Source organism: Lepus europaeus, chromosome 10 (genome assembly GCF_033115175.1).
Source record: "Lepus europaeus isolate LE1 chromosome 10, mLepTim1.pri, whole genome shotgun sequence".
Taxonomy (NCBI): domain Eukaryota; kingdom Metazoa; phylum Chordata; class Mammalia; order Lagomorpha; family Leporidae; genus Lepus; species Lepus europaeus.
In genome coordinates this window covers 5,303,355-5,315,461 of record NC_084836.1, presented here as the reverse complement: position 1 = coordinate 5,315,461, position 12,107 = coordinate 5,303,355, and the positions used below count along the sequence as shown (strand labels likewise).

Below are 12,107 nucleotides of genomic sequence, written 5' to 3'. Positions count from 1 at the left end.
ATCGTGCAAGACCCAGATGGAGCTCTGGACTCCTGGCTTCAGCCTCGGCCAGCTCCAGCCGGTCCGAGCATTCGGGAAGTGAAGCGGTGGCTAGGAGCCCTCAGTCTTTCTCTGCCTCTCGGACAAATGACTTATTTTTTCTTCTGAGAACCTCCTGTGTGCCAGGCACGCTACGTGGGTGACGCGGGCGACATTTGTGACCACTGCGTACTGACAGCCACCTCCATGGGACGAGGGGGACATCATCCAACGCCCAGAGCACGTGTGTGGCAGCAGAAGGGACCGGAGCAGGGTTGGGTGGGGTCAGAGCACCAGTGTGGGTGGTGGGGAGCACACGGGAACCCCCAGGCCAGTGAGCAAGGGTGGGGCTGCCTGGGGGAGGCGCAGGGGCCTACGTGGAGCCCAAGCCCGGGTGGGGGCCAGGCTCTGACAGGCCATCTGGAGGGATCTGAGGCGGGGGCAGGTGGGCGTCTGAGCCAGGCCGGGGCGGGTACAAGGGCTGGTGCCCAGGCTGGGGTCCTGCTGGGAAGGGGCCCTGGAGAGGCAGCGTCTCTGAACCCCACGGTGCGGGGACCCAGCTTCCCTGGGGCCAGACGCCTTGGCCTCTGTGGGCTCAGAGTTCCTCCTTTACCTCCTTGAAAGAGGACAAAAGCTACCCTTGCTCTCCTAGCCCCTCCTCCTGGTGGGGTCAGGGACATCCTGGCCCAGCCTGGCCTCGGGGATCCGTGTCACCCACAGCCCGCGGGAAATGGCTACAGGAGGAGACCAACAGCGTGGCCAGGGGACCTGGCTGCCCGGGCTGCCTGCAAGGCACTGCCCGTGGGGACTGGGACACAGTGGGACCCCAAGGGCTCAGAGGGGCTCCTGGGGGCACTGTTAGGAGCCCTCCTTCCCCTGACCCCCCTGTGACCTGGGGTGAGGCCTTGGAGGAGGTCACATGGCCCTGAGGCCTGGCGCCCATGCGAGGAAAGAGCAGGGGCAAATGGGCAGCGAGGGGCCGCCCACTGCCGAAACCACCCCAGGCCTTGGGGAAGAAGAGGGTGCCGGCCCCCCTGCCCCGCCGTGCATGGTGCTGGCACACTTCAGGGGGCCTCGGGGTCACCCCGGCCACAGACGCCGTCCCCACGGTCAGGCAGAGCCCTGGTTTGCAATGAATTCTTCCAAAAGCAGGCACGAGGCCAAGCAGGTGCGCGGCCTGCACGGTTTATTGTGTGCGGAAGTCTACAAACGCGAGCTTTTAGAAAGAGGCACAAAGCAGCCGGGGACTCAGGCCGCTGGTTCATCCGGCTTCCAGCACCTCGCCGTGGGGGCAGGACGCTCCGGCGCTCTTTCCTGACTTACTCACACTCGGACTTCTTGGAAACCAAGCTCAAGATAAGAATATTCACAAAACTAGCCAGGACGGTGGCAGGGCCCCCGCGCCGAGCTGGCTCCTGTGGCCGCACCCCCCCCCCCCCATCTGTGAGCACGCTAGCGAAGTCTCGTCTCAGGTTTCTCACGGACTCACACGGCAACACCCTGTCCAGACAGGACACATTCCTGCGGCAACAAAGCGCCTTGGTTTGGCTGAAACCAACGCAATCCACCTGCAAAGGGGGCGGGCGGCCTTGCCACGACGCACATCTGTCAAAGTGGACACCAGCGGTCTCGGGCTTGGGTTTTATTCTCGGCCCCCTCTACGGGATGGGATGTGTGTGCCAAGTCCCGCCCGCCTCGGCCCGGCCCTGGTTCTGGGGGCCCCTCGGCGGGAGGGGGAGCCGGCGCCTCCAGGCCACGGCTGCGGAATCGCAGGGGCCGGCTTGGGCGTGTGCAGGAAGGAACACGGGACAGGATTAGAACAAAGCTTCCACTACATCAACAACAAATTTCTCCAAAGAAATAGGAAGAATCAGCGCCCAGCGTCTGCCAGGCGGGACGGCAGCAGCACGGGCCGCGGAGCCACCGGGGCGTCCTCGCGGCGCTGCGTCCTCGGGGGGCCTCGTCCGGCCGGCACTAGGAGCCGTAGCGGTCCTGGGAGAGAAGCAGGGCCGTCACGCGCCCCACCCCCACGCGCGCCCCCATGGCCAGGAGCCCACTGGCCGCCCCCTCCCCGCACTGCCGCGGTCTGGAGCCTGGGGGCTGGTGCGGCAGGGAGCAGTGTTTGGGCACCTCCCCCCAGGGGGGCTCAGCGGGGTTACCTCTCCACCCCCGCCGGGCACCAGCCCTGCCCACTGACCTGAATGGAGGTCACGACCCCGTTGGCGAAGACGGACAGCCTCCCAGCCACGGACCTCACGCCCTGCTTGAACTGCGCCATGTCGGGGGTGCTGGGCAGCACGCTGGACAGGTTGTAGCTGCCTGCACACACAGGAGCGGCGCTGGCTCAGCACAGCCCGCCGGGCACTCACAGTGTCCCCCCTCCCCCCACTCTTGCCTGGGCAGCAGCTGTGGGCCACAAGGTCTAGGACAGCGGCTGAACACCACCGCAGGTTCAAGTCCCGGCACTGCACCGCCAGCTGTGTGCCTCTGGGGAAGTTGCTCACCCTCTCTGGGCTTGGGCTTACCAAGGCCTGGAGGCAAGCACTTGGCGAGCAGAAGTGGGCAGACGCCATTGGTTTCAGGACAGCCTCTGCCCACCCCCCCCGCCCCCTGTCCACGGCGTGTGCAGGTGACTCAGGCCTGACCCATCCAAGCCCCACCCCCCAGAGCTCACAGACACATAAAGGAGAGAAGCCCCCTACTGTTCCAGGGCTACTGGCGTTTTTCCCAGGAGGGGCGGGCCCTGGGGGAGGCGCGGGAGGCGGAGGCCATGGTCTTGACTCCCAGTTTGCAATGGGTGAGGGGAGGAACCCTCCCTAGGCGCCAGTCCCTCTCACCAGCGATGGTCCTGGGCACCCTGACAAAGGGCCAGGACCTGGGTGCTGGGAGCTGGCAACATGGCTGGGGCCCACACCTGCCCCCGCGGAGTCAGTGCCACAAGTGCCCTCGGGCGACGCCCCCCTCTGCTGAGACCAGGGCAGCCCCCGGCCCGCTGAGGTGTGAGGCCTGGCCACTCTGACCCGGGCCCGCCCGCCTCTGCGGCACACAGCCTGCCTCAGCAGGTGCCACCCGCCAGAGGGCTCCTGCCCGCCGCAGCAGCCAGCTGCCAGTGCCCGCTGCACCCCAGGGCCGCACGGGCGCCCCAGCCTCCCCAGACCCTGGCGTGGCGGACGAGGCCACCCCGGTTGCGCTGTTCCTCTCTGCACTCAATCCAGCTGCTGTCTGGCTGAAAGGCCCGGCTGCTGGGCTGCTTAGCCGGGCCTCCTGGGGACCAAGCCGGCTCCCCCAGGGCTGCCGAGGGTGCTGGGCCCCGAACGCCGCCTCCTGAGCGCCCCCTCCCGTCGGCTCTCCTGGATGACCTCCAAGGCCGTGGCCCCCACAGTGTCCATCACAGGGCCTGGCGGAGGGCAGCCCAGGCCAGCGTGGGGACGCACAGGTGCACCCAGGGGCGGGGCGGCTCTGGACGGTCCCCAAGGGGTCTGCGCCGAGGCCCCCCAGCCCTGGGACACCAGGTGCCTCACTCCTGGGGTCTGGCCTCAGGACGGGCGGGGAGGCGGGCGGCTCCTCGCCCCCTGCCCTGAGACAGACGCTGGTTTAGTCCCTGCCTCCATCCGCTCTGCCCACCCTCAGTGTCCACAAGGCCCCTGCCGTGGCCTGACCCGGACCAGGCGGCACTGGACCTGTGCTACCTCACACCTCCCGTAGCCTTGTGAGGGAGCCGCTGGCCACCCATTCACCCCATCGCAGCACGCACGGTAGCTGCCGCTCTCCCTGACTCCCGGCGGACACGGCGTCAGACAGCGGCTGCTCCAACCTCCTGCCCCCACCGCCGCTTACCTGCCGGCGGTTTCCTCTGCTCCTCGAACAGGTCTGCCGAGCTGATGGCCGAGCTGGCCGAGAGCCTCTCCAGCCGAGCCCTGGTCTCGTACTAGAGGGACGGAGCGCACAGGTGAGGCCGCAGGGCCGTGCTGAGCGCCGTCCCCGGCCCCGACCAGGCCCCCCAGAAGAGGCAGCAGCCCCCAGAGAAACACACTTACCCTCCACAAACACATCTACGATTTCACTTAGCTCAGGACTGACCAAAGCAAAGCGGCAGCCGGCTGAGCCCCTCCCTCGGCGCCTGCCCACCCCCTCCCCAGCCTCCAGGGCCCCTTACATCAGCCTGGGCTTGTCTCCCGAAGTACATGTCTGACGAAATGGCCTTGACGTTGCCGAACTTCTTCTGGGCCTCGTCCGTGTGGTCCAGGGGCTCGCAGTCCGGCTTGCGGCGAGCGGCGGGGCTACGGTTGAAGACGGCCAGAGGCGGGCTTACCGGAGGGGAGGCACACGTGTGTCTCGTTCAGCGCACACACGCCACAACCTGCTGCACGTTCTTACACAAGTTTGAGACAGAGGGAGAGAGACAGAGGGAGAGAGAGAGAGGGAGAGACGGAGACGGAGAGAGACAGAGGGAGAGAGACAGAGAGAGACGGACAGAGGGAGAGAGACAGAGGGAGAGAGATGGAGAGAGGCGGAGAGAGACGGACAGAGGGAGAGACAGAGATGGAGAGAGACAGAGGGAGAGAGACGGAGAGAGACAGATGGAGAGAGACAGAGGGAGAGAGACAGAGACGGAGAGAGACAGAGATGGAGAGAGACAGAGGGAGAGAGGGAGAGGGAGAGAGAGACAGAGACGGAGAGAGACAGAGGGAGAGAGAGAGACGGAGAGAGACAGAGGGAGAGAGACAGAGACGGAGAGAGACAGAGGGAGAGAGACAGAGACGGAGAGAGACAGAGGGAGAGAGACAGAGATGGAGAGAGACAGAGATGGAGAGAGACAGAGGGAGAGAGACAGAGACGGAGAGAGACAGAGGGAGAGAGACAGAGGGAGAGAGCACACACTCTCATCCATTCCCACCACTCCTCACCTGCCTGCGATGTCCCTGGGCCGGGAGGCAGAGCTGAGAGCACGCGACCCCACCCAGACCTCCAGCCATCGCTGCTGCCTCCCAGGGTCCGCACGAGCAGGGCCGGAGGCGGGAGCAGGGGTGAACAGCCCAGGCCCTCCCACGCGGGAAGCGATCTTAACTGCCAGGCCAAACCCCCACCCCCACCTTATTTTATTGATATTTATTATTTATTTTTATTTTATTTGAAATGCTCAGAGAGAGAGAGAGAGACACCCGGACAGGGAGAGAGAACAGGCCAGCCAGCACTGTGGCGTAGCAGGTAAAGGTACCACCTGCGAAACCGGCATCCCACAGAGGCACCAGTTCAAGTCCCGGCTGCTCCACTTCCAATCCAGCTCCCTACTAATGGCCTAGGAAAAGCAGCAGAAGATGGCCCAGTGCTTGGCCCCTGCCACTCACATGGGAGCTGGAGGAAGCTCCTGGCTCCTGGCTTCAGCCTGGCCCAGCGCTGGCTGCTAGGGCCATGTGGGAAGTGAACCAGCAGATGGAAGACCTCTGTCTCTTCCTCTCTGTAACTGACTCTCTAAATAAATAGGTAAATCTTGAAAAAGAGACAGACACACACAGGCAGACAGAGAAATCTTATACCTGCTGGTTCACTCCCCAGATACCTGCAACAGCCAGGGCTGGGCCAGGCTGAAGCCAGGAGCCGAAGCTTCATCTGAGTCTCCCACATGGGTGCAGGGGCCCGAGCACCTGGGCCATCCTCCACAGCTCTCCCAGGCCACAGCAGGGAGCTGGATCGGAAGTGGAGCAGCCGGGAGCTGAACCGGCACCCACATGGGATGCCCGCTTCACAGGCGGTGTAAACATAAAACAAGGAGGAGGAGCCGCCAGGCCATCACAGGGTCCCCTGCGGCAGGGGTGTGCACACACACACACACAGGCCTGCAGCGGGGGTGTGGACACACACACACACACACAGGCCTGTGGCGGGGGTGTGGACACACACACACACACACAGGCCTGTGGCAGGGGTATGGACACACACACACACACAGGCCTGTGGCAGAGGGTGGACACACACACACACACAGGCCTGTGGCAGGGGTGTGGACACACACACACACACACAGAGGCCTGCAGCGGGGGTGTGGACACACACACACACACACAGGCCTGCGGCGGGGGTGCGCACACACACACACACACATAGGCCTGTGGCAGAGGTGTGGACACACACACACACACACACAGGCCTGCGGCGGGGGTGCGCACACACACACACACAGGCCTGTGGCAGGGGTGCGCACACACACACACAGGCCTGTGGCAGGGGTGCGCACACACACACAGGCCTGTGGCAGGGGTGTGGACACACACACACACACAGAGGCCTGTGGCAGGGGTGTGCACACACACACACAGGCCTGTGGCAGAGGTGTGGACACACACACACATACACACAGGCCTGTGGCAGGGGTGTGGACACACACACACACACAGGCCTGTGGCAGGGGTGTGGACACACACACACACATACAGGCCTGTGGCGGGGGTGTGGACACACACACACAGAGGCCTGCAGCGGGGGTGTGGACACACACACACACAGGCCTGCAGCGGGGGTGTGGACACACACACACAGAGGCCTGTGGCAGGGGTGTGGACACACACACACACACATACAGGCCTGTGGCGGGGGTCTGGACACACACACACACAGAGGCCTGCAGCGGGGGTGTGGACACACACACACACACAGGCCTGCGGCAGGGGTGTGGACACACACACACACACAGGCCTGCGGCAGGGGTGTGGACACACACACACACAGGCCTGTGGTGGGGGTGTGGACACACACACACACACAGAGGCCTGCAGCGGGGGTGTGGACACACACACAGGCCTGTGGCAGAGGGTGGACACACACACACCCGCGCACACACACACACATACACACACACAGGCCTGTGGCAGAGGCGTGGACACACACACACACACACAGGCCTGCAGCGGGGGTGTGGACACACACACAGGCCTGTGGCAGAGGGTGGACACACACACACCCGCGCACACACACACACACATACACACACAGGCCTGTGGCAGAGGCGTGGACACACACACACACACACCCGCACACACACACAGGCCTGTGGCAGAGGGTGGACACACACACATACACACACACAGGCCTGTGGCAGAGGGTGGACACACACACACAGGCCTGTGGCGGGGGTGTGGACACACACACACACAGAGGCCTGCAGTGGGGGTGTAGACACACACACACACACACACCCGCACACACACACAGGCCTGTGGCAGAGGGTGGACACACACACACCCACACCCACACCCACACACATACACACACACAGGCCTGTGGCAGAGGGTGGACACACACACACCCACACACACGCATACACACACACAGGCCTGTGGCAGAGGGTGGACACACACACACCCGCACACACACATATACACACACAGGCCTGTGGCAGAGGCGTGGACACGGACACACACACACCCACACACACACACAGGCCTGTGGCAGAGGGTGGACACACACACACCCACACCCACACACACATACACACACACAGGCCTGTGGCAGAGGGTGGACACACACACCCACACACACACACATACACACACACAGGCCTGTGGCAGAGGGTGGACACACACACCCGCACACACACATACACACACAGGCCTGTGGCAGAGGCGTGGACACACACACACACCCGCACACACACACAGGCCTGTGGCAGAGGGTGGACACACACACACCCGCACACACACACACAGCAGGAGGGAGGGAGCCCACAGGCCATCTTCATCAGAATCTGAAAGCAGCGGCCGAGAGAGAGGCCGGGAAAGCCCGGCTCCGCTTTCCTGGAATTCTGGGAAGGGGCTGGGGGAGGGGCCGGGGGTAGCCGACCCTTCTGTGTCTCGGATTTGGTGGCAGCCACGTGACCGCAGATCTTGTCAAAACCTGCGCAACTGTGACCTCAAAAAGGCGGATTTCACTGTCTAGGGAACGCCTTCAAGTGGGGGCAGTGGAACCTCGGAGACGGGGCCCCCTCGGGGGAGGTCACACACGTTCCGCGGCAGAGCCCCGTGCTGAAGATGACAACGCTCTCGAAGGCGGTGGCGCAACATCGCTCCCTGCTGCGCCGAGGCCGGCACGCGTGGCCGCTCCGGTGGGCCTGGCGCAGCCGGGAGCCGTACCTGTCCGTGCAGCCGCTGGCCTTGAGCGCCGTGTCCACGTCTTTGATGCTCTCCTTTTTCCAGGAGGAATCGGAGCTGTCGTCCCAGCTGGAGAAAGAGCCGCCCCTCAGCTCCAGCGGGTCGTCCAAGTACCTGTGTGAGCGCGAGCACGCGGGTCAGAGGCCCTGCCCGCGCCTCCCTGTCCCCCCCCCCCGCGACCGCACTGGCCAGAGCGACAACACAGACACAGCTGCCACGCTTCCAAGGCCTGCAGTCTGAGCAGGGGAGCCGCCCGTCAGCGTGGACAACACGGAAGACAGGACTGGACAGTCACCGCCGCCCCGCTGGCGTGTGGACAGAGACGAATGGCCATTGGGCTAAGCCCTGGAGAACTGAGGGCCGTCTAGGACCCCAGCATAAGGCGGGCCTGCAGCTCTGAGAAGTGAAGCTGCCGGGCCTGGAGCGCTGACCCCACCACGGGGCGTCCCGGGGGTCACCCCTCTCAGCTGACCACGCCGAATGGAAGCGATGCCAACGACGCTGTCTACCCCTCCTGGAGCAGGGCACAGAGCTGCCCTGAGACGCTTGACCTTGAGGTGAACTTGACCTGGTTTGCGAGCTCTCAGGGGAGACGCTGACCCTCAGGGTCAGTCTACTGCTCAGATGGCAGGGCTGGGGCCAGCTTTGGTCTGGTGCGTCTATAGGGAAACCTTTGACCAACAGCGGCGGGCGGGGCAGAGCTCGATGGGCGGGGTCCACCAGGACCCTAATAAAAACAGACGGCGCCTCCGTGTCAGCAGACGACAGCTCGGGGCGGAGGGACAGCCCAGCCCCACAGCTGCATGGAGGCAGAGTTCCGGAAGCGGGGGAGGGGGTGGGGGGGTGTCCCAGGGCTCCGGTCTCAGCCGAGGTGGTGAACACTGTCACCCAGGCTTGCCCGGAGCACCAGGGAGGGAGGCCCACGGGAGAGGCAGCCCCCCGCTCCCGCGTGTCGAGGGGTCACAGAAGATGGGGATCCCTGGCGGTGAGAGGGGTGGGGGGCAGCAGGCCCGTCACCCAGCTGGGAGGCGGGCGCTCTGCTGGTGCGGTCAGGCCAGCGAGGTGCGCCCAGCCCCCGCCCTTGGCACCTGCGAGCTGCTTTACAGCGGGCGGCTGTGGGCTGGGGAGGAGGCGTGCGCCAGGAGGAGCCGCGGGGCAGGACGCCTGCCGGCACACAGCGGGGCAGGCCCTGGACTGGGCAGGGAGGGGAAGGGAGGCTCCAGGTTCTTCCCGACACTGCGGCCTTGGCTCTTGTGTCTTGCAGGTTTAGCACCCCCTGGAAACATCAGTCTTCCTTCGTATGAGCCCACAGTCATCGTGGGATGTGGGCGTCCACTCAGAAATCAGGCGGCGAGAAAAAGCCGTCTGCGTGGACTCCACTGAGCAGCAGCCGTGGGCGGCTGGGCTGGGCCTTCCCTTCCTTCCGTTCGACCTGGGGGGTGGGGGGCTCCCTGCACGCTGGCACAGTGGGGAGACAGAGACGCCCACAAGGCAGGACCCCCTAAGGCCACTGGTCTCTGCAGGGACCGGGGCCCCTCCCAGCCTCCGAACCTGGGCTTCTGGACATTTGCACGTCTAGACCCGAGTTCGCAGGCGCTTTTACTACTTCTGTCCTCTCTGGAAACAACCCTAGACTCCGTGCTGGGAGCAGCCTAAGACGCCACGGCTCTGAATTAGCTGTGGCGGTGCACGGGCGTGGAGGCCCCGGGGGCGGGCCGAGGCTCAGCACAGCCCCGCACTGTCCACGTTCTGGAGCCCAACACCAGCCCAGGGGTGTGCACGACGCTGGGAGGAGAGCCAGTGCCCGTGCCTGGCGGGCCAGTGGCTGATCCGGAAGCCGGCGCTTGCTTTCCGAAGGCCCCTTTGCATCTCGGCTGCCCGTGCACCCACCGGTGCCTGTTCTAGCAGCAGGGTCACCCAGCAGGGGCAGCAGTGTGGCATCGACACAGCTCCAGGGCCACAGAGCCCTCCAGGCTCTCTGGAGGAGGGGCCCACGGGCAGACAAAGCCCCTCGGGGGCCTGCATGACTCCGGGTGACCAGGGCTCTCTCCTCCCTCTGACCCCAGCTCCCAGGGGCTGGCGCTGTCACCCCTCCTCATCAGGTCAGCAAGTGTCACGTCCAGTCTCCCCCGATCTTGAGGCTGAAGGTGGCCCCGGAGCCAGCCCATCTGCTGTGGGTGCCGGTCAGCGAACGGACCCACACTGGTCGCCGCGTTCCAGAACCGCGCGTGGGCGCTGGCGTCTCACGGGTTACCTTGAGCCGGAGGTGAAGTAGGAGTCGTCGCTGTCATCGGTGTACTTTCTCCGTGGCTTTGCCAGGACTGGCGACTCCTGCTCTATGGTCTGCATGTCCGTGGTCACTGAATGTGAAACGCCACTGGGGAGAACAGAGACAGAGCGTCTGTGCCAGCAGCAGGGGCCGGGTGCTTCAGTCTGTATCCCCAGCAAAGGCACATCCCCCGGTGGGTGAAGACCACATGCAATCAACTCATTTTTTATTTTTGGTGTAAGCTTTGCAAACTTAACTCTGTAGTGACTGTGACGCCACAAAGCAGTTACCTACAAAGGACTTCCAAAACGTCAGGAGGCTAGAATTCGAAGAGATTCCTAAGGACTTACTTGTCTGAAAGGCAGAATGATGGAGAGACAGAGACAGACAGACAGACAGACAGAGTAATCTCCCATCTGCCGGTTCACTTCCCAAATGGCTGCAGCAACTGGGGCTGGGTGAGGCCGAGGCCGGGAGCCAGGAGCTCCATCTGCCTCTCTCACGTGGGTGCAGGGCCCAAGCACGTGGGCCATCCTCCGCTGCCTTCCCAGGAGCACTGGCAGGGAGCTGCATTAGAAGTGGAGCAGCCGGGTCTCAATCGGGCACCCCAGCAGGGATGCCGGCATCCCAGGGCGGTGGTCCAACCCACCGTCCACAGCACGGGCCCCGGGTGCAACAATGTTTGGAAATCCACGCACACACAGAGGGTCCGCGGAAAACGCATGGACTGAAACCACCGTGCTTGGGTTTCACAGGATTTTTTTTTGTACTAAAATAAACATCTTTCCATTCCATTCTTCATGAACTTTTGTTACATCTGTGGCGTCCATTCTGGCGTGTGTGTAACGACAGGCCGATCTCCCGTTTCCTAAGAACCAAGGTGGACTTTTTCACACTAAACTGAACATCAAGGCAAAAACAATCGGGGAAGGGAAGTCACGGCAGGACAATACCTACAGCTGAAATCCACGCGGCCCACGGGCAGCGCGCGGGCCCCACCCGGAAACCCACGGAGGCAGAGCGCCACGTACCTTCTGCAGGTTCCAAAGCCCATGCCCAGTCTCTCCGATTCGGCTCTCTTTTTCCCACTCAAGTTCATCTTCTCCTCTTTCTTCATTTGAATCTCAAGGTCCTTGTAGGCCAAGCGCAGTGATGAGACGCTGCCAGAGAGAGAAGCCCCTCCGTTAGCTCTCCCCTCCGGTTCTGGGTCAGGACGCTGTGTAGGACGCACCGGAGCTCCAGGCTGCTTTCTGTACTGACAGCCATGCAGAGGCTCAGCTCCTCCCCCGCTGGGCTTTTTCGAGGGGACACTCTGGGCTGCTGCCGAGCCCACGCGGCTCACGTTCAGGGCCGGGGCCTGTCATCCCTGCCGGCAGCCTGGCCGGCAGCAGGCAGGACGTCTCCCTGTGATGCTGTTCTACCGCTCCTCCCCGCAGCGCGCACTCGCTCTCACCGGCCTGCTCCAAGACCCAAGCACACGCGTGTAAACTCGATTTTGGAGATGAACTAAGGAGAGGGTACAATCGTGACAGGATCCCTCTGTTTACACCAGGATTTCCCGTGGTCCCTGCACAGCCAGGCATCCATGGCAGTGGCGCGGGACAGCCAGACATCGGTCACGGCATCTCCAGCACTGCCAGTCACTCACTGGCCTTCCCTTTATCAAACACCTGCCT

At 63.8% G+C, this 12,107-nt stretch overlaps 1 protein-coding gene across 1 annotated transcript in view; it reads right to left on the bottom strand.

Annotated features, from left to right (window-relative positions):
* Positions 1 to 1,832: 1,832 nt before the first annotated feature.
* The window catches only part of ARFGAP3 (ADP ribosylation factor GTPase activating protein 3), a 40,923-nt gene continuing 30,648 nt past the window's right edge, over positions 1,833 to 12,107 (bottom strand). The window contains exons 10-16 of the mRNA XM_062202740.1: positions 11,463 to 11,591; positions 10,417 to 10,539; positions 8,145 to 8,276; positions 4,175 to 4,298; positions 3,856 to 3,946; positions 2,216 to 2,337; positions 1,833 to 2,010 (exon numbers count right to left, since the gene is read on the bottom strand). Of these exons, the coding sequence (XP_062058724.1) occupies positions 1,993 to 2,010; positions 2,216 to 2,337; positions 3,856 to 3,946; positions 4,175 to 4,298; positions 8,145 to 8,276; positions 10,417 to 10,539; positions 11,463 to 11,591 (739 nt within the window). The 3' untranslated portion in view covers positions 1,833 to 1,992. The remainder of the gene's footprint in view (positions 2,011 to 2,215; positions 2,338 to 3,855; positions 3,947 to 4,174; positions 4,299 to 8,144; positions 8,277 to 10,416; positions 10,540 to 11,462; positions 11,592 to 12,107) is intronic.